At 49.3% G+C, this 20939-nt stretch overlaps 1 protein-coding gene across 1 annotated transcript in view; it reads right to left on the reverse strand.

Annotated features, from left to right (window-relative positions):
* Positions 1-20939, reverse strand: part of DDX10 (DEAD-box helicase 10) — a 240953-nt gene that overhangs the window by 178311 nt on the left and 41703 nt on the right. Inside the window, exons 10-13 of the mRNA XM_069759078.1 lie at positions 16163-16264; positions 11584-11671; positions 9567-9655; positions 7027-7414 (exon numbers count right to left, since the gene is read on the reverse strand). Of these exons, the coding sequence (XP_069615179.1) occupies positions 7027-7414; positions 9567-9655; positions 11584-11671; positions 16163-16264 (667 nt within the window). The remainder of the gene's footprint in view (positions 1-7026; positions 7415-9566; positions 9656-11583; positions 11672-16162; positions 16265-20939) is intronic.

Raw genomic sequence — 20939 nt, forward strand, 5'->3', positions numbered from 1 at the left:
TGTCAGGGGGTGCGGTTTTTAAAATGGTATCACGTTTGGGGGTTTCCCAACATATGAGACCCCTAAAGGCACTTCAAACATGGATAGGTCACTAAAAAAATAAATTTAGTAAATTTCCTTGAAAAAAATGAAACATTACTGCTACACTTTTAAACCTCCTAAAATGCTAACAAAATAAAAGAGCATTTTACAAATGGTGCTGATGTAAAGCCGACATGTCGGAAATGTTATTTATTAATGTTTTGCTGTAGTATGACTATATGGATTAAAGGGATAATCATTCAAGGTCTCAAAATTGCAAATTTTTTAACATTTTTCTCAAATTTCTGATATTTATTATAAATAAACACAAAACATATCGACCTAAATTTACCATTACCATAAAGTATAATGTGTCATGAAAAAACAGTCTCAAAATCACTGAAATTTGTAGAAGCGTTTCAGAGTTATTACCACATAAAATGACACTGGTCAGATTTTAAAACATAGGCTCCGTCACTAATTAAAGTTAAAAATGATTACAGAAGTGGCAGCCGCCACGTGTCACCCTCAACCGTGCTGCAGACTGAACACGTAACGCCTGTGTGCTAGCAGACCCCTCGAGCCGGATTACAGGAGCTGGTGGAGAGTCCACGTCCCGCTTCCCTGAGCTGAACGTTTGGTACAGAAGAGGACTCTCAGTTCAGGGCAGGAAAGCCGCTGCACCATGGAGAAAGGAAGCTCCAGCTCCTAAAATGCTGGCAGGAAACTGATGGTGAAGAAGAACCCACTGAAAACAAGATGTGGCAAGTTACAGAGCATGAGAATTGGGACAGTTCCTAAACGTGATAGATTGATCTGTGCACCAGACGCAGTTTTATCTTATAGAAGTCTGCTTTTCTAAAAAAAAAAAATAAACAAAACCAAAAGCCCGTGGTGTTGCTGCTTTCATCTGTGGATGCCGCGCGGCAGAGAGAGAGAGGGGGGGCCAGGGCGGCAGAGAGAGAGGGATGCCAGCGCGGCAGAGAGAGAGGGGGGGCCAGGGCGGCAGAGAGAGAGGGGGGGGCAGGGCGGCAGAGAGAGAGGGGTGCCAGCATGGCAGAGAGAGAGGGATGCCAGAGCGGCAGAGAGAGAGGGGGGGGCAGGGCGGCAGAGAGAGAGAGGTGCCAGCATGGCAGAGAGAGAGGGATGCCAGAGCGGCAGAGAGAGAGGGGGGGGCAGGGCGGCAGAGAGAGAGGGGTGCCAGCATGGCAGAGAGAGAGGGGGGGCCAGGGCGGCAGAGAGAGAGAGGTGCCAGCATGGCAGAGAGAGAGGGATGCCAGAGCGGCAGAGAGAGAGGGGGGGGCAGGGCGGCAGAGAGAGAGGGGTGCCAGCATGGCAGAGAGAGAGGGGGGCCAGGGCGGCAGAGAGAGAGGGGTGCCAGCGCGGCAGAGAGAGAGGGGGGGCCAGCGCGGCAGAGAGAGAGAGGGGGGGGCCAGGGCGGCAGAGAGAGAGGGGTGCCAGCATGGCAGAGAGAGAGGGATGCCAGAGCGGCAGAGAGAGAGGGGGGGCCAGGGCGGCAGAGAGAGAGAGGGGGGGCCAGGGCGGCAGAGAGAGAGGGGTGCCAGCATGGCAGAGAGAGAGGGATGCCAGAGCGGCAGAGAGAGAGGGGGGGGGCCAGGGCGGCAGAGAGAGAGGGGTGCCAGCATGGCAGAGAGAGAGGGATGCCAGCATGGCAGAGAGAGAGGGGTGCCAGCATGGCAGAGAGAGAGGGGTGCCAGAGCGGCAGAGAGAGAGGGGGGGGCAGGGCGGCAGAGAGAGAGGGGTGCCAGCATGGCAGAGAGACGGGTGCCAGCGCGGCAGAGAGAGAGAGGGGGGGCCAGGGCGGCAGAGAGAGAGGGGTGCCAGCATGGCAGAGAGAGAGGGATGCCAGAGCGGCAGAGAGAGAGGGGGGGCAGGGCGGCAGAGAGAGAGGGGTGCCAGCGCGGCAGAGAGAGAGGGATGCCAGAGCGGCAGAGAGAGAGGGGGGGGCAGGGCGGCAGAGAGAGAGGGGTGCCAGCATGGCAGAGAGACGGGTGCCAGCGCGGCAGAGAGAGAGAGGGGGGGCCAGGGCGGCAGAGAGAGAGGGGTGCCAGCATGGCAGAGAGAGAGGGATGCCAGAGCGGCACAGAGAGAGGGGGGGGCAGGGCGGCAGAGAGAGAGGGGTGCCAGCATGGCAGAGAGACGGGTGCCAGCGCGGCAGAGAGAGAGAGGGGGGGCCAGGGCGGCAGAGAGAGAGGGGTGCCAGCATGGCAGAGAGAGAGGGATGCCAGCGCGGCAGAGAGAGAGGGGGGGTGCAGGGCGGCAGAGAGAGAGGGCGGGGGGCCAGGGCGGCAGAGAGAGAGGAGGGTGCCAGGGCGGCAGAGAGAGGGGTGACAGGGCGGCAGAGAGAGAGGGGTGCCAGGGCGGCAGAGAGAGAGGGGTGCCAGGGCGGCAGAGAGAGAGGGGGGTGCCAGGGCGGCAGAGAGAGAGGGGGTGCCAGGGCGGCAGAGAGAGAGGGATGCCAGCGCGTCAGAGAGAGAGGGGTGCCAGCGCGGCAGAGAGAGGGGGGGGCCAGGGCGGCAGAGAGAGAGGGGGGGGCCAGGGCGGCAGAGAGAGAGGGGGGGGCCAGGGCGGCAGAGAGAGAGGGGGGTGCCAGGGCGGCAGAGAGAGAGGGGTGCCAGCATGGCAGAGAGAGAGAGGGATGCCAGCGCGGCAGAGAGAGAGGGATGCCAGCGCGGCAGAGAGAGAGGGGTGCCAGCGCGGCAGAGAGAGAGAGGGGGCCAGGGCGGCAGAGAGAGAGGGGTGCCAGCATGGCAGAGAGAGAGGGGTGCCAGCGCTGCAGAGAGAGAGAGAGGTGCCAGCGCGGCAGAGAGAGAGGGGGGGGGCCAGGGCGGCAGAGAGAGAGGGGGGGGCCAGGGCGGCAGAGAGAGAGGAGGGTGCCAGGGCGGCAGAGAGAGGGGTGCCAGGGCGGCAGAGAGAGAGGGGGGTGCCAGGGCGGCAGAGAGAGAGGGGGGTGCCAGGGCGGCAGAGAGAGGAGGGGGTGCCAGGGCGGCAAAGAGAGGGGGGTGCCAGGGCGGCAGAGAGAGAGGGGGGTGCCAGGGCAGCAGAGAGAGAGGGGGTGCCAGGGCGGCAGAGAGAGAGGGGGGCCAGGGCGGCAGAGAGAGGGGGGGGCCAGGGCGGCAGAGGGAGAGAGTGGGGGCAGGGCGGCAGTGAGAGTGGGGGCAGGGTGGCAGTGAGAGAGAAGGAGGCAGGGCGGCAGAGAGGGGGGCAGGGCGGCAGAGAGAGAGGGGGGCAGGGCGGCAGAGGGAGAGAGTGGGGGCAGGGCGGCAGTGAGAGTGGGGGCAGGGTGGCAGTGAGAGAGGAGGAGGCAGGGCGGCAGAGAGGGGGGCAGGGCGGCAGAGAGAGAGGGGGGGCAGGGCGGCAGAGGGAGAGAGTGGGGGCAGGGCGGCAGTGAGAGTGGGGGCAGGGTGGCAGTGAGAGAGGAGGAGGCAGGGCGGCAGAGAGGGGGGCAGGGCGGCAGAGAGAGAGGGGGGGCAGGGCGGCAGAGACAAACCTTTATATGACCGAAGTCTTTAGAAGCCAGATATTGACACTTAATAGTTTGCAAGTCTGTTAGGAACCTGCTGGCTGCAACAATGCATTTTCCTGTGTGGCATAACGGTCTCCAGTGCCCCAAAACACAGCTCAGATTAAGGTTTCATCAAAAACAATTTCTGGAGTTATAGTTATATGTTAAGAGTTAATTTCCTTTTAATTTACAAAAAAATACGCATTATAAGACTAAGCCACTGGCATCAGACAATGTTTACCCGCGTACATGCAGCTCAGCAGAGCCGGTGCTCACGAATTATCTGGAGCTTCGTAATGTGATATTTATGCAAGTCTGAGTCTCAAGAAACAAAATGACCTTTTCCTGCAGATTCCCCCGGCCGCCACCAGACGATACTGGGAGTTTACAGATACTGATCATTTACTCAGAGCTTAACTCTGTGTACAGCTCAGAGAACTTTTTAGAAGAACATCGGAAACAAAGAGACAAGGTTAAACTTGCAACAAGGCAGGAACTATGTAAGGCTACGTTCACATTAGCGTTGCGCGCCGCTGCGTCGGCGACGCAACGCACGACGCACGCAAAAACGCGTGCAAACGCACGCAAAAACGCTGCGTTTTGCGACGCGTGCGTCGTTTTTTGACGAAAATCGGACGCAAGAAAAATGCAACTTGTTGCATTTTCTTGCGTCCGACGCTAGCGTCAAAAACGACGCACATGTCGGAAAACGCAACGCGAAAAACGCATGCGTCCCCCATGTTAAACATAGGGGCGCATGACGCGTGCGTCGCCGCTGCGTTTCCCGACGCTGCGTCGGGAAACGCTAATGTGAACGTAGCCTAAGACAATAGTTAGTAAGTCGGCCGGAGCCAGCGCTACACCGCCCCTCATTACTAGGGCAGAGAACATCTTGGCGATCAGCATGGGGACGTATTCTTAAGCTACTTTCACACATCAGTCTTTCTCCGTCAGGCTCAATCCGGCAAATTTTGAAAAAACTGGTTCCGGCGAAAGATGCTGCCGGATCCATTTTTGTCCCCATAGACTTGTATTAGCACCGGATTGCGCCAGATGACCGTACGTTTCGTCCGTTTTTTTTCAGCAAAAATGTCATTTCTAGCATCTGGAAAAAACGTACACAGCAACATTTTTTTGTCTCCGCCAAAAAAGCCAGAAGCGCCGCATGTGGGGCTTCCAGCTTTTTGCTAGAATGGAAGCCTATGGGAACCGGAAGGTTTCCGGATCCGGAAAATGACAGATTCCGGAACCGGATTTCGCTTTTTTAAACGGAGCATGCTCCAATTTTTTTTTTTAATCCAATTATCTGGATATGCTAGTCAGATCCGTCGAAAAAACGGATCTGTTGCATCAGTTTTTCACAATCTGCGAAGAATCCATTTTTTTTTTCAACATTCGACGGATTGTGCCTGACGGTAAAAACCTGATGTGTGAAAGCAGCCTTAAACTGTTGACAGCTTTTCTGGAGCAGACCCTCTCCAAAATCCTATTAAAAAGGCTTGGAAATCTGTCTATTCATTTCTATGGAAAATCTACTTTGCTGTTCATATGCGATATTCCTGCTTCAGGAAATGAAAAACTCCACCAAAAGAGAATGGCTACATAATTCTGATTAAATGTAGAATTTGTCTGGCGGGAGAAAGAGCTGGTCGCTTAAATTGCCCAACTTTAAAAAATCCTCACATTGCGTGCGTTGTCCGGATTCATTGGTGCCAGACTATCCAATGATCGCAAGGATGAGACATGAATACTGCAAACCACAGTCAGACTAGACGTGCGAGGCCTTGCTCGATTCACTCCTATTGAGCCAGGCCGCACATGTCTACTGGCCAAAGTATTCATGCCACATCCAGGCAGAATGACTGCAGACGTTTCGTGCCAAACCTGGGCAACTTGCTGATCAATGAAAACCCAACTCCAACGACACCTGCTAATTCCGAAAACCAGGGCACTCAAATCTCCTATTAGGGGAATCTGGCAGAATATAAGCAACGAATAAAGGGGCAGTGATGAACCAAATCCTGTTCATATGTGAGCCCAAAATGCTGGCAACATGGATAAAGTGTGGAAAAGCACATTGGGGCTCCCCAAATTATTCAACGAGGATTATTCTAAAGGTACCGTCACACTAGACGATATCGCTAGCGATCCGTGACGTTGCAGCGTCCTGGCTAGCGATATCGTCCAGTGTGACAGGCAGCAGCGATCAGGCCCCTGCCGTGATATCGCTGGTCGGGGAAAAAAGTCCAGAACTTTGTTTCGTCGCTGGACTCCCCGCTGACATCGCTGAATCGGCGTGTGTGACGCCGATTCAGCGATGTCTTCGCTGGTAACCAGGGTAAAAATCGGGTTACTAAGCGCAGGGCCGTGCTTAGTAACCCGATGTTTACCCTGGTTACCATCGTTAAAGTAAAAAAAACAACCACTACATACTTACCTACCGCTGTCTGTCCCCGGCGCTCTGCTTCTCTGCTCTGGCTGTGAGCGCCGGGCAGCCGGAAAGCAGAGCGGTGACGTCACCGCTCTGCTTTCGGGCTGCTGTGCTCACAGCCAGAGCAGAGAAGCAGAGCGCCGAGGACAGACAGCGGTAGGTAAGTATGTAGTGGTTGTTTTTTTTACTTTAACGATGGTAACCAGGGTAAACATCGGGTTACTAAGCGCGGCCCTGCGCTTAGTAACCCGATGTTTACCCTGGTTACCGGCATCGTTGGTCGTTGGAGAGCTGTCTGTTTGACAGCTCTCCAGCGACGCTGCAGCGATCCGGATCGTTGTCGGTATCGCTGCAGCGTGGCTTCGTGTGACGCTACCTTTATTAGAAAACATACGACCAACTGCAATGGATTCATTGTAAATTCTTGATAGTTGTATATGTGGACACAAATAGTCTCTACAAAGAATTCCAGGTTCGAGAAGTCTGTGGACACCATCGTAGAACTTAAGATCTTGCATGAAACCCTGCATTCTCTATTGGCTAACTGAAGTAGAAGACTAGCTCATCAACTGTGGACACCAAGGCATCATCGTAGGACATCAATGTGCTTTCAGCTTACACAACACTTTTCTCCCTTCCAAAGAAACCCAGGTGTAAATAACCAAGAGCACACAAGTGCCTGCTGAGGACCCTGGAGTAGACAAGCACGTTCTGCGGAAAGACCACACTCTAGAGCTTAACGCCTAGAGGTTGCCGGGAATATGGCGAAATGCCAAGTGCCAACTGGAAAGTCCATCAGTGAAGCTATGATGCTGTAGGCTGGGCCTCTAGGTCCCAAAAAAAAGGGAACACTATACAATGACATTATAGTATTTGAGAATTATACTCCTACAGTTTGGTGGAATCAATTTTTAGAATTACATCGCAAACTCAAGCCAGCCGCATAGAAGACATTTGTGATTAAATGTTGGTGGGAGCCCCAAACTTGTCGCAGAAGCTCTACATACTTTAGGCAATGTAATAAATAGAAATATGTATAGAAACTCACCAGAACTTTATCACTTTCATTAATACCAAATACATCTCTTCTCTTTACGGTAAAAATCTCCTCATCCCGGCAGTCGTCATCATCATCGTCCTCCTCATCTATCAGCTGGAAAGCAGATGGTCTTCCAGACTTGGTGCTCTCGGCGGCGTCTGAATCGTCCTCCTCTTCTTCTTCGCCGTCTCCACTGGATAGTTCATCTTTCTTTATATTCCCTTTTACGGTCCGATTTAAATTCTTTCCACTGAGTTGAGACTTAAAGTTTTCAATTTCCTCATCGCTGATGGTGCCAGGGTCCTGGGCGTCCTCACTTGGTTTACTTTCAGAACTCTTCGAGTTTTGAGCTTTCTGAAGGAACCGAACTCTTGGGGCCACAGCAAGACCCAATGACCTGACAAATCGTAAAGATAATGTCACAGGTAAGAAATACAGACACATTTATAGTCTCCGTAAGAACAAAGATGAGCACTTCACTGCTGAGAGTGAAAACTTAAGCACCCTCATTTTAGTGGACATTTACGAGTATGATGTGTGGGAGACTTCCTTCTACAGAAAATGAGAACCCCCCAAAGACCCAAGTGCAAGAACTTGGCAGTTTCCAAAGGTCCTAAATCTATGGAAGAGTCAACAGCAAATATACAGAAAAAAGGATGGCGGTCTACCTAGGCACTAGATACACAGTAGGTTCGAGGGGGATGCAGTTTAGTAGCAGATTCCTGATGAAGACCCGGTTCATAGGCTAAATCGTGCGATGTAGCTAAGGAACGATTAGACCACCTCTAGAACTGAAGGCAATGAAAAACTGAAAAATTCAAGGAGTCTGAGCAGATCCTATTTAATATTGCTAGAGAAAGGAATAAATATGGATTGAGAACAAAATGTGCACGATATGTGAGGTTAATGAATCCCTGGTTCCCTAGAAGGGGTTGGTGGGGGTCCTCCAAAAATCACTAATTTACATTTAGACTTGTAGCTCTACATAGTCAATGTATAAAGTATTGCTCTGATAACTAGGAGAGCGGCACGAGCCTGACCCTGGCTCCTGACAGCACAGATCGGGGGCATCCCCACCGAAGCAGAGGTTAACCCGCCATCAGCCGTAATTAGACAATAAACCGTTCTAATCAAAACGTTACATCTCATTTCCCTAGCCAGATGGCCTGTGCGTGCTAGGCACTTCCATGTGACATTTAGGCCACAGAACAATCCTGATGAGTCACGCTGCCGGCACGCAGGCAGAATATTTAATCTCGTATAATTTACTTTTTTTGGGGGGGAAGGAAAAGCAGCAAAACACAATCGTAACTAATGAAGAGACTGAAGCACAAGATCAAAGACTCAGCAGAGAAAGTCTACTTATTGCACTTAAATAGAAAACTGGAGAGCAGGAATATTGGCACTTAAGGGGTCCACATACACTTTAAAAGGGTGGGGGACATCCTGATCGCTGGGGTCCCAATCTCTGGGACCCTCACTGATACCAAAAACAAGGGAAGGGCGCAGAGGTGGCGCATGCGCAGCTCCATTTTAATCTTTTGTCTCTGGGAGAGCTCAGCGCCCAGCTGGTGTCCGATGGACCCATATAAAATGAATGCAGTGGAGGTGCTCATGTTCGACCTCCGAAGGGCCCCCCCCCCCCCCCGCCCCCACAGGTCCAGGAAGAGCTCAGCCATCCTCTAACTTCCTTAATAGATACAAACCCTTGGAAAAATAAAACAGTCATATCCAGAAACGCTATTAACCAGCAGATATAGGGTTAACACATGTAAATTGCATTAAAATTGCATTGATTTGCATTACTGGAGTCACGGTTACAGGGAGGAAACAAACTTACGGTATATCCTCCCTGCAGCCGCTCGCCTTTGGTCATCGGGGCAGAGCAAGTCCCTGACTAATGCTAACACCACAGCGTCCATTTATTCATACATTTTCAGGAAGAATAATAGAGGAACAGCACAAGAAACATTATAACATAGAATTCACATCAGAATTGCTACAAGGGTGCAGTCCGTATAATATGGACGACAAATGCATTTCTTGGACTGGCAGGCGGCACTCCTGACCCGAGCGTGTCACCGTGTATAGAAATACAAGCTGTCACGCTCGGGTCAGGAGAGCCGCCGGCCAGTCCGAGCACTGCGATTCAATCGCCATCCGTGTTATACAGACGTCTAACTGCATCCTTAACATGGACGACAATCGCATCTCAATGCTCAGACTGGCCAGTGGCTCAAGCTTATATTTCTAGACAAGCTGTCATGCTTTGGTCAAGAGGGCTGCCGTCCAGTCCGAGAACTGCGATGCGATTGTCGTCCATGTTATACGGTCGTCATACTGCGCCCTTAGATTAAGACAATAATGATCTACTAAAAAGTGACTACAGGCATGCTTTAAGTCATACACTTGACCTGGAACTTTAGCACTTAAAGGGTTACCCCATAAAAACATCAAAGAAGAACCCAGACCCTGCATAGGAAAACCCCATTAAGAGGCTATGCTCAAAAACTTGCTGTGAACTGTACAGTCCATTTTCATCCACTTACCGAGCAAACTGTGAAAGAGGCAACTGGAAGACATCGAATACTTCCTTGTCCTTCATTAAATAGACAGATCGCAAATAGGAAACAAAACACTAAAAAGAAAAAAAAAATTGTGTGAGATTCTTCACAGAACAGAGGGGGAGACAGAGGGGGAGACAGAGGGGGAGACAGAGGGGGAGACAGAGGGGGAGACGATTGATGGAGATGGAGGAGGAGATCGAGGAGGAGATGGAGGAGGAGATAGAGGAGGAGGAGATGGAGAAGGAAATGGAGGAGGAGATGGAGGAGGGAGGGAGGAGATGGAGGGAGAGCGGAGAAGGAGGAGATGGAGGAGGGAGGGAGGGATGGAGGAGGGAGGGAGGGAGGGAGATGAAGGAGGGAGGGAGGAGATGAAGGAGGGAGGGAGGAGATGAAGGAGGGAGGGAGGAGATGAAGGAGTTAGGGAGGAGAATAAGGAGGTAGGGAGGAGATTAAGGAGGGAGGGGGGAGGAGATTGAGGAGGGAGGGAGGAGGATGATGGAGATGATGATGATGATTGATATTGATGATCATGGTGATGGTGATGATATGGAGAAGGAGGATGTGTGCTCCTTTAACCCCAATTACCTGGATGAGATTTGTGCAGAGAAAATTATTATTATTATTATTTATTTATATAGCACCATTGATTCCATGGTGCTTTACATGAGAAGGGGTTACATACAAGTTACAAATATCACATGCAGTAAACAAACTAACAATGACGGACTGATACAGAGGGGCGAGGACCCTGTCCTTGTGGGCTTACATTCTACAGGATTATGGGGAAGGAGACAGTAGGTTGAGGGTTGCAGGAGCTCCGGTGTTGGTAAGGCGGTAGCTCCGGTGTTGGTGAGGCGGTAGCTCCGGTGTTGGTGAGGCGGTTGCTTCGATAGTGATGAGGCAGCAGCGGTGTCAGTGCAGGCTGTAGGCTTTCCTGAAGAGATGAGTTTTCAGGTTCCGTCTGAAGGATCCGACTGTGGTTGATAGTCGGACGTGTTGGGGCAGAGAGTTCCAGAGGATGGGGGATATTCTGGAGAAGTCTTGGAGGCGATTGGATGAGAAGCGAATAAGTGTAGAGGAGGGAAGGAGATCTTGGGAGGACCGGAGATCACGTGAGGGAAGATATCGAGAGATTAGTTCAGAGATATATGGAGGAGACAGGTTATGGATGGCTTTGTAGGTCAGTATTAGCAATTTGAACTGGATACGCTGAGGGAATGGGAGCCAGTGAAGAGATTTGCAGAGGGGGGAAGCGGAGGAGTAGCGAGGAGAGAGATGGATTAGTCGGGCAGCAGAGTTAAGGATGGACTGGAGAGGTGCAAGGGTGTTAGCAGGGAGGCCACAGAAAAGGATGTTGCAGTAGTCAAGGCGGGAAATGATGAGGGCGTGCACAAGCATTTTAGTAGATTGGGGGTTGAGGAAAGGACGGATCCTGGAGATATTTTTGAGCTGGAGGCGACAGGAGGTGGAAAGAGCTTGGATGTGTGGTTTGAAGGACAGGGCAGAGTCGAAGGTTACTCCGAGGCAGCGGACTTCGGGTACAGGGGAAAGCATGATGTCATTGACTGCGATAGATGGGTCAGGTAAGGAAGATTTGTGGGATGAAGGAAAGATGATGAGTTCAGATTTGTCCACATTGAGTTTGAGGAAGCGAGAGAAAATGACAACTACTATCAGACAACCCCTTGAAAGAGCCTGTCCAAAAGGATTGGTGATAAATTTATGATTCATGGTGTCAGACTACTGAGACCTCCCGAGATCACAAAAATAGAGGTCTTAAAGTCAATTGTATGATTGGCCTGGCAGAGTGTGTGATCGCTGCGCCAATCATTGTGTCCGAAAACACAAGCGGTCTTCTGCTGCTCCATTCCTCCAGGCTATGCTCATCCAGCGAGGGGAGAATGTACACCGACCAGTGCTGTCTGAGGGGGTCCCACACTGATCCAGTGAACAGTAGATCCCTGTAATCACTACATTAGTCCTGCACGCACACACTTACCCTTTGAGCGCGTTCTTTCAGCTGCTGCTCCTGGGCCAAAAACGCCTCCAGTCGCCCTTGAACATCAAGGAGCTTCTCAGGGTTAATTCTGGGGGATAAGGGGGAAAGGAAAAAAAGAAAAGAACTTTAATAAATAGGACTTGTACAATCTCCGGCATAATGCCGCAATTCAGCTGTTCATTGTAATTTACTTTTAATTTGTTTTTCAATTAGTTTATAATCCATAATCTGCTTTTAGCTTATTACGGGGTTTTAATTTTAATAATTGAAAGAAAAAAAAAAATGTCTTTAGCTTTAATAACAATGATGAATAATAACCATAAAGTCATTTGCAATAGTCGATGATTACAGCAAATTAGCATATTAATCTGTTAATGAGAATTGTAAAGCCGTGGATGACGGGACTGTAACGTGGCTCATCGGCGACGATGCATCGATAAAGCCGTGGGAACACACGATATTCCGCTAATGTGCGGGTGGCGTATTTCCATTTTAATGATAGAAGCTTTGAGCATTTGATGCAGAATATCGGATGTGAATGGCATTATTGGAAAAAATGGAAGAATTTAGGACCCACAGAAACGAAGTGGAGACCACGTAAACTTACAGAGCGGGGGTCAAAGAGTGCTGAGGAGCAGAAGGCATAAAAGTCGTCAACACTCTGCCGACTCTATAACTGCAGAGTCAGGACCTCCTCTGGCACAAACACTGCTCACCCGCCAGGAGCAGCTACGTACAGCCTTACATCACCAAGCACAATACGGAGCATCGGATGGAGTGGTGCAACGGCGGAATCATTGGTCTACAAAGCAGAAAAAAAGTGTTCTGTGGAATGACGCATCACACTTCTCTATCTGATGGACAAGTCTTAGTTCTACAAACGCCTGGAGAACAAACGTGGGGGTCTTCCAAAAATTGTCCACAAGGAGTATAACTTGAAGATGGCGTTTGGAGCTCAGCACCAGAAAAATAGAGCTTGCCACTCAAAAATGGAATGTAATTCTTATATAAATAAATCAAAATTACACCATCCAGTTGCGTCCAGTTAATCCTTTACTATTCATCAGAAATGTATTAAAAGTTTTTATCAAAATATCTTTTGTGATTGTTTAGTCCAGCGGATTGACAATTGGGATCAGGAGGGAAAGTTTAGCTCTGTTGATTCGTGCATTGTGTTCGTTATATTCACCTTCCCATTATCCTCTCCCATTAGTCTCTTTTCAACAGTATTAATTATGTAACTATCTGCAATCACATTACTGAAGAAAAAAAAAACATCCGAAGTCGCAAAAGCATGGGTTGTGTGAAGAGAAAGCTCCTCTACAAGGAGAAACAGGAGATGGAAACGTGCCTATACCAGAGAAGACCTCTCGGCTGAGGCACAGGCGGCAACAGAAAGATGGGACAAGAGATGCAGGTGGTGGGAGATGTCGCTTTCTAATAGTGTAAAGGCCCCGTCACACATAGCGACGCTTGAGCGATTCCGACAACGATACGAACTGTCAGGGATCGCTCAAGCGTCGCTATGTGGTCGCTGGTGAGATGTCACACAGTGCGATCTCCCCAACGACGCAGCAGCGATGCGGTGAACTGTAGCGACCTGTAGAACGATGCTATTTCATGATGATTCAATGGGACGTCCTGTGAGCGAGGTCGTTGGTAAGGTGTCAAACACAGCGATGTGTGCTACCCAGCGGGACCTCAACGATCAAAAAATGGTCCAGGCCATTCCGACACGACCAGCGATCTCACAGCAGGGGCCTGATCGCTGCTACGTGTCACACATAGCGAGATCGCTACTGAGATAGCTGTTGCGTCACAAAACTTGTGACTCAGCAGCGATTTCGCTAGCGATCTCGCCATGTGTGACGGGGGCTTTAGTCCTGCTGCTCGTATACACTCAGAGATTAACATCTCCCACAGCGTTCACCTGGTCCCGACCATCCTCTTCTAACTTCCAACCTAGCTGCCTGTGCTTCAGCCGAGATCTTATCAACGTATTTGATCAGGCTAGAATACTTTTAAAATGTAAGTCATAATGGCTGTATAATCCTGATTTTAATACAAGAAGTTTCTGAATCGAGCTATAGAGCGAGAGCCGATGAGATCAAGGGCATTCAGTCTCTGCCCACCCATCCAGCCTGACTGACAGCTGCAATTTGTACGGATTAGTTTGAGATCTTGGCAGAGAGGAGAGTCAGTGAGGAGCTGTCAACCAGACTAGATAAATTAAAAAAAAAAAAAGATAGTGGAGAAGCAAGGGCAGTCCCTTAACTTGTGCTTCTCACAAAATTAGAATATCATCAAAAAGGTATTTTATTTCAGTTCTTCAATACAAAACGTGAATCTCATATATTATATAGATTCATTGCACACAGAGTGATCTATTTCACGTGTTTATTTCTGTTAATGTTGATGATTATGGCTTACAGCCAATGAAAACCAAATTGTCATTATCTAAACACCTGCAAAGGCTTCCTATGCGATTAAAAAGGTCCCTTAATCTGTTTCAGTAGCTCCACAATCATGGGGAAGACTGCTGACTTGACAGATGTCCAGAAGGCAGTCATTGACACACTCCACAAGGAGGGTAAGCCACAAAAGGTCATTGCTAAAAAAGCTGGCTGTTCACAGAGTGCTGTATCCAAGCATATTAATGGAAGGTTGAGTGGAAGGAAAAAGTGTGGTAGAAAAAGGTGCACAAGCAACCAGGATAACCGCAGCCTTGAAAGGATTGTTAAGAAAAGGCCATTCAAAAATTTGTGGGAGATTCACAAGGAGTGGACTGCTGCTGGAGTCATTGCTTCAAGAGCCATCACACACAGAAGTATCCAGGACATGGGCTACAAGTGTCACATTCCTTGTGTCAAGTCACTCATGACCAATAGACAACGCCAGAAGCGTCTTACCTGGGCCAAGGAGAAAAAGAACTGGACTGTTACTCACTGGTCCAAGGTGTTGCTTTCAGATGAACGTAAATTTTGCTTTTTATTTGGAAATCAAGGTCCCAGAGTCTGGAGGAACAGTGGAGAGGCCACAATCCAAGCTGCTGGAGGTCTAGTGTGATGTTTCCACAATCAGTGATGGTTTGAGGAGCCATGTCATCTGCTGATGTAGGTCCACTGTGTTTTATTAAGACCAAAGTCAGTGCAGCCGTCTACCAGGAAATTTTACATCACTTTATTCTTCCCTCTGCTGACAAGCTTTTTGGAGATGGAAATTTCATTCTCCAGCAGGACTTGGCCCCTGTCCACACTGCGAAAACTACCAATACCTGGTTTACAAACAACAGTATCACTGTGCTTGATTGGCAGCAAACTCGCCTGACCTCAACCCCATATAGAATCTATGGGATATTGTCAAGAGGAAGATGAGACGTCAGACTCAACAATGCTGATGAGCTGAAGGCTGCTATCAAAGCAACCTGGGCTTCCATAACCCCTCAGCAGTGCCACAGGCTGATCGCCTCCAAGCCACGCTGCATTGATGCAGTAGTTGGTGCAAAAGGAGCCCCGACAAAGTATTGAGTGCATTTACTGAACATACATTTCAGTAGACCAACATTTTGGATTTTAAAATCATTTTTCAAGCTGGTGTTATAAAGTATTCTAATTTACTGAGATAATGACTTTTGGGTTTTCATTGGCTGTAAGCCATAATCATCAACATTAACAGAAATAAACACGTGAAATAGATCGCTCTGTTTGTAATGACTCTATATAATATAGGAGTCTCACGTTTTTGTATTGAAGATCTGAAATAAATTAACTTTTTGAGGATATTCTAATTTTATGAGGAGCACCTGTAAGTGCATCTCAATGTGCTCAACTTGTGAGCTTTGCAATCAGACAACAAAATAGCAACAAGTCAAAGGCAGCGTCTCTTCTCCGGCCGACCACTCTCCGTTCCCCTGGTGAATCGAGATAAGCAATTCCAAACCCGGATCATTTTCCAGTGCCTTCACATTCTCAGCATCCACAAGGTGCTAATATTCAAAGGTGTCTAGAACCTGACGAAAATATTCGTACAGGATCAAAAACGCATTTTCTTATAAGCCCGTTGTAGCGTTTTACCGCATTTTATTTTTAAATATGATGATTTATTCCAATAATTTGGAAGTGGATATCAGTTCCGTAATCAGGATATGTGCACAGGGGAATTTTTCTGAGAAGGTTTTGGAGCAGAAACTACTTAAATCCTACTCTAAAATCATCAGAAACTTAAGAAGTTCTGCTCCAAAAACTCAGCACATACCTTTACGCAGCATCAAACAGCAGTCCTGGTTATACCACTGGCTAGCGAGAATCAGACTAGGCGGGCAAAGATTAGGTTTACACTTTTATAAAGGATTATATGTTCTGACTTGGATTTTCAAAGAAAGTCCATCAGACTCATCTGGTCTAAGATCTGTTCAATATGTGGCTTGTATTGTGAAATCAAACAACAGATCCGCTTTAACTAGCTGACAGTAAAAGCACAGAGGCTTAGTTTTTATTTTTTCGGCACCACTATATCGGCAGAAGTTGTGGGAAGGCTCAAAGTCATCCCTCAAAATTAGTTTTACACTTCCTTCACATACTTAATTTCGTTAATGGGCACTTTCTTCTCGTCCAGCTGTCGCACCATCCCTTTCACTTCGGATGGCAGCAGCACCAGCAAAGCTTCTCCTCCTTTCTGGTACCTGAGAACAAAAATCACAGGAAGGACTCTTAGTAAGAGGAGCAGAACTAATGTATCAGAAGCATTTGCACCCCTGGATAAGCGAGTGATGGCGAAACGCGGCAACTCAAGCGGAGGGATAGAATCAGTCACATGTAACCCCTGAAAATCAGCTTGTGTTTAAAGACGACGTCATCTCTCCTAACTTTTTTGTTTCTGCAGAAATTATTATTTTACTTGCAATATAATTATATGAATTAAAACCGGACAACTAATGGGCAGAGATTACCATACATATCACTTTGACACATGATATAATATACGCAGACATAATTTAGGGATGACATTCGTGCTTCCGAATTCTTCTTTCATTATGAAGGTTGGATTGCTGCATCCGCTTCATAATTTTCCTTTGTGGCCATAATTGACATTTACATTATAAAAAAAAAAAAAGAAAGAAAACAAAACGAACATTACAGAGAGTGCAAGACCAGAGGATACAGACAAAAAAAAAATAATAGATTTCTTTAAAACCTGGCATAGTTATGATAGATTCTGATTTGTACTGTGTGCGGGAGGATGGAGCTTCGCCCCGGCGAGGAGATGAATGATGCGCCTGCTGCAACGGAAAGGGCGGAAAATACACAACAATGAGGAAACTTCTTATTTTACCAGTGTCTCAAAGGTGAAGCAAAATATGGAAACAGATTATATAAAGGAGTCGCATGATAAAGATGAGGAGACAGGCAGAGATCTGTCCATAAATGAACGACGATCGACGTCAATCAGCAGACGATTAAGGGCCGGTCACATAGGGGTACTCCGCTACCTCAACACATGGAATAGGTTATCAATATCAGATAGCCAGGGGTCCGACACCCGGGCACCCCCACTGATCTGGTGCACAGATGGAAACAGGTCTTCAGAGACGGAAAAGTGCATCTCCATACACTGTTTAATGGACACCTCCGAGTGATTTCAACTTGGGAACATGAACCATTCTGTGAAATCCGCTGCCCCTAACTGTACCTCAACAATAAGTATGGGGTGTCTTACAGTGTGTGCAGTCCTGGATTATGCCAATTGGTCTCTGGCTGGGAGGAAGATTACTGCAGCAGAAATCTGCCCACATTCAGAGATCAGATGAGCTAAGCAGCAACCCTGCAGCCACTTGCCACCCAGGAAAAGAAAAAAAAAGGCAGTACATGACCGTATTTTCAGTTTCATCAAAGTCTACATCCCAAAATGACACTCCTTCCTTTCCGAGCCCTGCCATGCAGCCAAACAGTAGTTTTCCCCCACATATGGAGTATCAGCATACGCAGGAGAAAATGCACAACAATTTTTCTCCTGCTACTCTTGTGAAAATCAAAAATTTGGGACCAAAAAATATATATATGTTTGTGGAAAATGTGCTTTTTTTATTTTTGCGGCTCAACGTTATAAATTTCTGTGAAACACCAGGGGTTTAAGGTGCTCACCACACATCTAAATAAGTTCCTTGAGGAGTCTATAGTTTCCAAAATGAGGGCACTTGTGGGTTGTGGGAGGTTTCCACTATTTAGGCACATCAGGGGGCTCTCCAAATGCGACATGGCGTCCACTACGATTCCAGCCGATTTTAAGTAAAAAAAAAAAAAAAAGTCAAACCATTCCGAGCCCTACCATGCGCCCAAACAGTAGTTTTTCCCTACATATATGGTATCGGCGTACTCAGGAAAAATTGCACAAAAACCTTTGGGGCCCATTTTCTCCTGCTATGCTTGTGAAAATAAGAAAATTTGAGTCTAAAATAAAATGCGAAAAAAGTAAAATGTTTATTTTTTCCTATGAAGCACCTGAAGGGTTAGTAAAGGTCTTGAAAGTGTTTTTTCCCACTTTGAGGGGTGCAGTTTTTAGAATGGTCTCACTTTTGGATGTTTTCTGTAATATGGGCCCCCTAAAGTCACTTCCAATGTGATGTGGTCCCTAAAAAAAATGGCTTTGTAAAATATTGGACAAATGAGAAATCGCTGGTCAACCTTAAACCCTTATAACTTCCTAACAAAAAAATACATGATTCAGAAATTGTGTGGATGTAAATTAGACATGTGGGAAATTTTATTAATTATTATGAAAAGAAACTTTACCACTATAATGAAGTACAATTGTAATATCTATAATATAACGCTGGGAGCGTCACTCTGTCTGAAGCCTTTATAGACTGCGCAGGCGCAAGCGCCGGCGCAGTCTGGGCCTCACAGAGTGACGCTCCCAGGAGATCGCGGTATGCGTTCACACTGAACGCACACCGCGATCTCCAACAGAGAAGCAGGGACTGCCAGGAGGGTGAGTATCGGCCATATTCACCTGTCCTGCGTTCCATCGCTGCGCGCCGCCATCTTCCCGGTCTTCGGCCTGTAACCTTCAGTTCAGAGGGCGCGATGACGTGCTTAATGCGCGCCGGCGCCGCCCTCTGACTGAACAGTCACAGCCAGGAAACCGGGAAGATGGCGGCGCGCAGCGCTGGAACGGGACAGACAGGTGAGTATAGTAAGTGCTGGGGGGCCTGAGCTGGCGGCGATACCGGCACCTGACCCCCACAGCGCGCCGGTGTCCCCGCCTGCTCAGGCCCCCCAGCACTCGGTGCCCAGCGGGTCAGAGGCAGTATGGGGACGCAGGATGGAGCAGCACATAAAAATGGGGACGCAGGATGGAGCAGCACATAAGGATGGGGACGCAGGATGCCGCAGCACATAAGGATGGGGACGCAGGATGGAGCAGCACATAAGGATGGGGACGCAGGATGGAGCAGCACATAAGGATGGGGACGCAGGATGGAGCAGCACATAAGGATGGGGACGCAGGATGCCGCAGCACATAAGGATGGGGACGCAGGATGGAGCAGCACATAAGGATGGGGACGCAGGATGGAGCAGCACATAAGGATGGGGACGCAGGATGCAGCAGCACATAAGAATGGGGACGCAGGATGGAGCAGCACATAAGGATGGGGACGCAGGATGGAGCAGCACATAAGGATGGGGACGCAGGATGGAGCAGCACATAAGGATGGGGACGCAGGATGGAGCAGCACATAAGGATGGGGACGCAGGATGCCGCAGCACATAAGGATGGGGACGCAGGATGGAGCAGCACATAAGGATGGGGACGCAGGATGGAGCAGCGCATAAGGATGGGGACGCAGGATGCCGCAGCGCATAAGGATGGGGACGCAGGATGGAGCAGCGCATAAGGATGGAGCAGCACATAAGGATGGGGACGCAGGATGGAGCAGCGCATAAGGATGGGGACGCAGGATGGAGCAGCACATAAGGATGGGGACGCAGGATGGAGCAGCACATAAGGATGGGGACGCAGGATGGAGCAGCACATAAGGATGGGGACGCAGGATGGAGCAGCACATAAGGATGGGGACGCAGGATGCAGCAGCACATAAGGATGGGGACGCAGGATGCCGCAGCACATAAGGATGGGGACGCAGGATGGAGCAGCACATAAGGATGGGGACGCAGGATGGAGCAGCACATAAGGATGGGGACGCAGGATGCAGCAGCACATAAGGATGGGGACGCAGGATGCAGCAGCACATAAGGATGGGGACGCAGGATGGAGCAGCACATAAGGATGGGGACGCAGGATGGAGCAGCACATAAGGATGGGGACGCAGGATGGGAGCAGCACATAAGGATGGGGACGCAGGATGGAGCAGCACATAAGGATGGGGACGCAGGATGGAGCAGCGCATGACAGGATGGGGACGCAGGATGGAGCAGCACATAAGGATGGGGACGCAGGATGCAGCAGCACATAAGGATGGGGACGCAGGATGGAGCAGCACATAAGGATGGGGACGCAGGATGCAGCAGCACATAAGGATGGGGACGCAGGATGCAGCAGCACATAAGGATGGGGACGCAGGATGCAGCAGCACATAAGGATGGGGACGCAGGATGGAGCAGCACATAAGGATGGGGACGCAGGATGGAGCAGCGCATGACAGGATGGGGACGCAGGATGGGAGCAGCGCATGACAGGATGAGGACGCAGGATGGAGCAGCGCATGACAGGATGGGGACGCAGGATGGAGCAGCACATGACAGGATGGGAACGCAGGATGGAGCAGCACATGACAGGATGGGGACGCAGGATGGGAGCAGCGCATCACAGGATGGGAGCAGCGCATCACAGGATGGGAGCAGCGCATCACAGGATGGGGACGCAGGAGGGGAGCAGCGCATGACAGGATGGGGACGCAGGATGGAGCAGCACATGACAGGATGGGGACGCAGGATGGGAGCAGCGCATGACAGGATGGGGACGCAGGATGGAGCAGCACATGACAGGATGGGGACGCAGGATGGAGCAGCACATGACAGGATGGGGACGCAGGATGGAGCAGCGCATGACAGGATGGGGACGCAGGATGGAGCAGCGCATACCAGGATGGAGACCATATACCAATATAAATGCTCGCCACCCGGGCGTAGAACGGGTTCAATAGCTAGTGTATAATTAATCAGGTATGGAAAATCGCGCATGGATGATTACGGCTATGTGCACACGTTGAGTATTTGGATGCAGAAATGTCTGCACCATAGCTGCATCTCTTGCCAGCAAAAACGCACGGTTTTTTTTCACCTGTGTTTTTCTAGTGGTTTTTGGACAGCAATGATTGCTATAGAAATAGATAGATA

Source organism: Ranitomeya imitator, chromosome 3, assembly GCF_032444005.1.
Source record: "Ranitomeya imitator isolate aRanImi1 chromosome 3, aRanImi1.pri, whole genome shotgun sequence".
Lineage (NCBI taxonomy): Eukaryota > Metazoa > Chordata > Amphibia > Anura > Dendrobatidae > Ranitomeya > Ranitomeya imitator.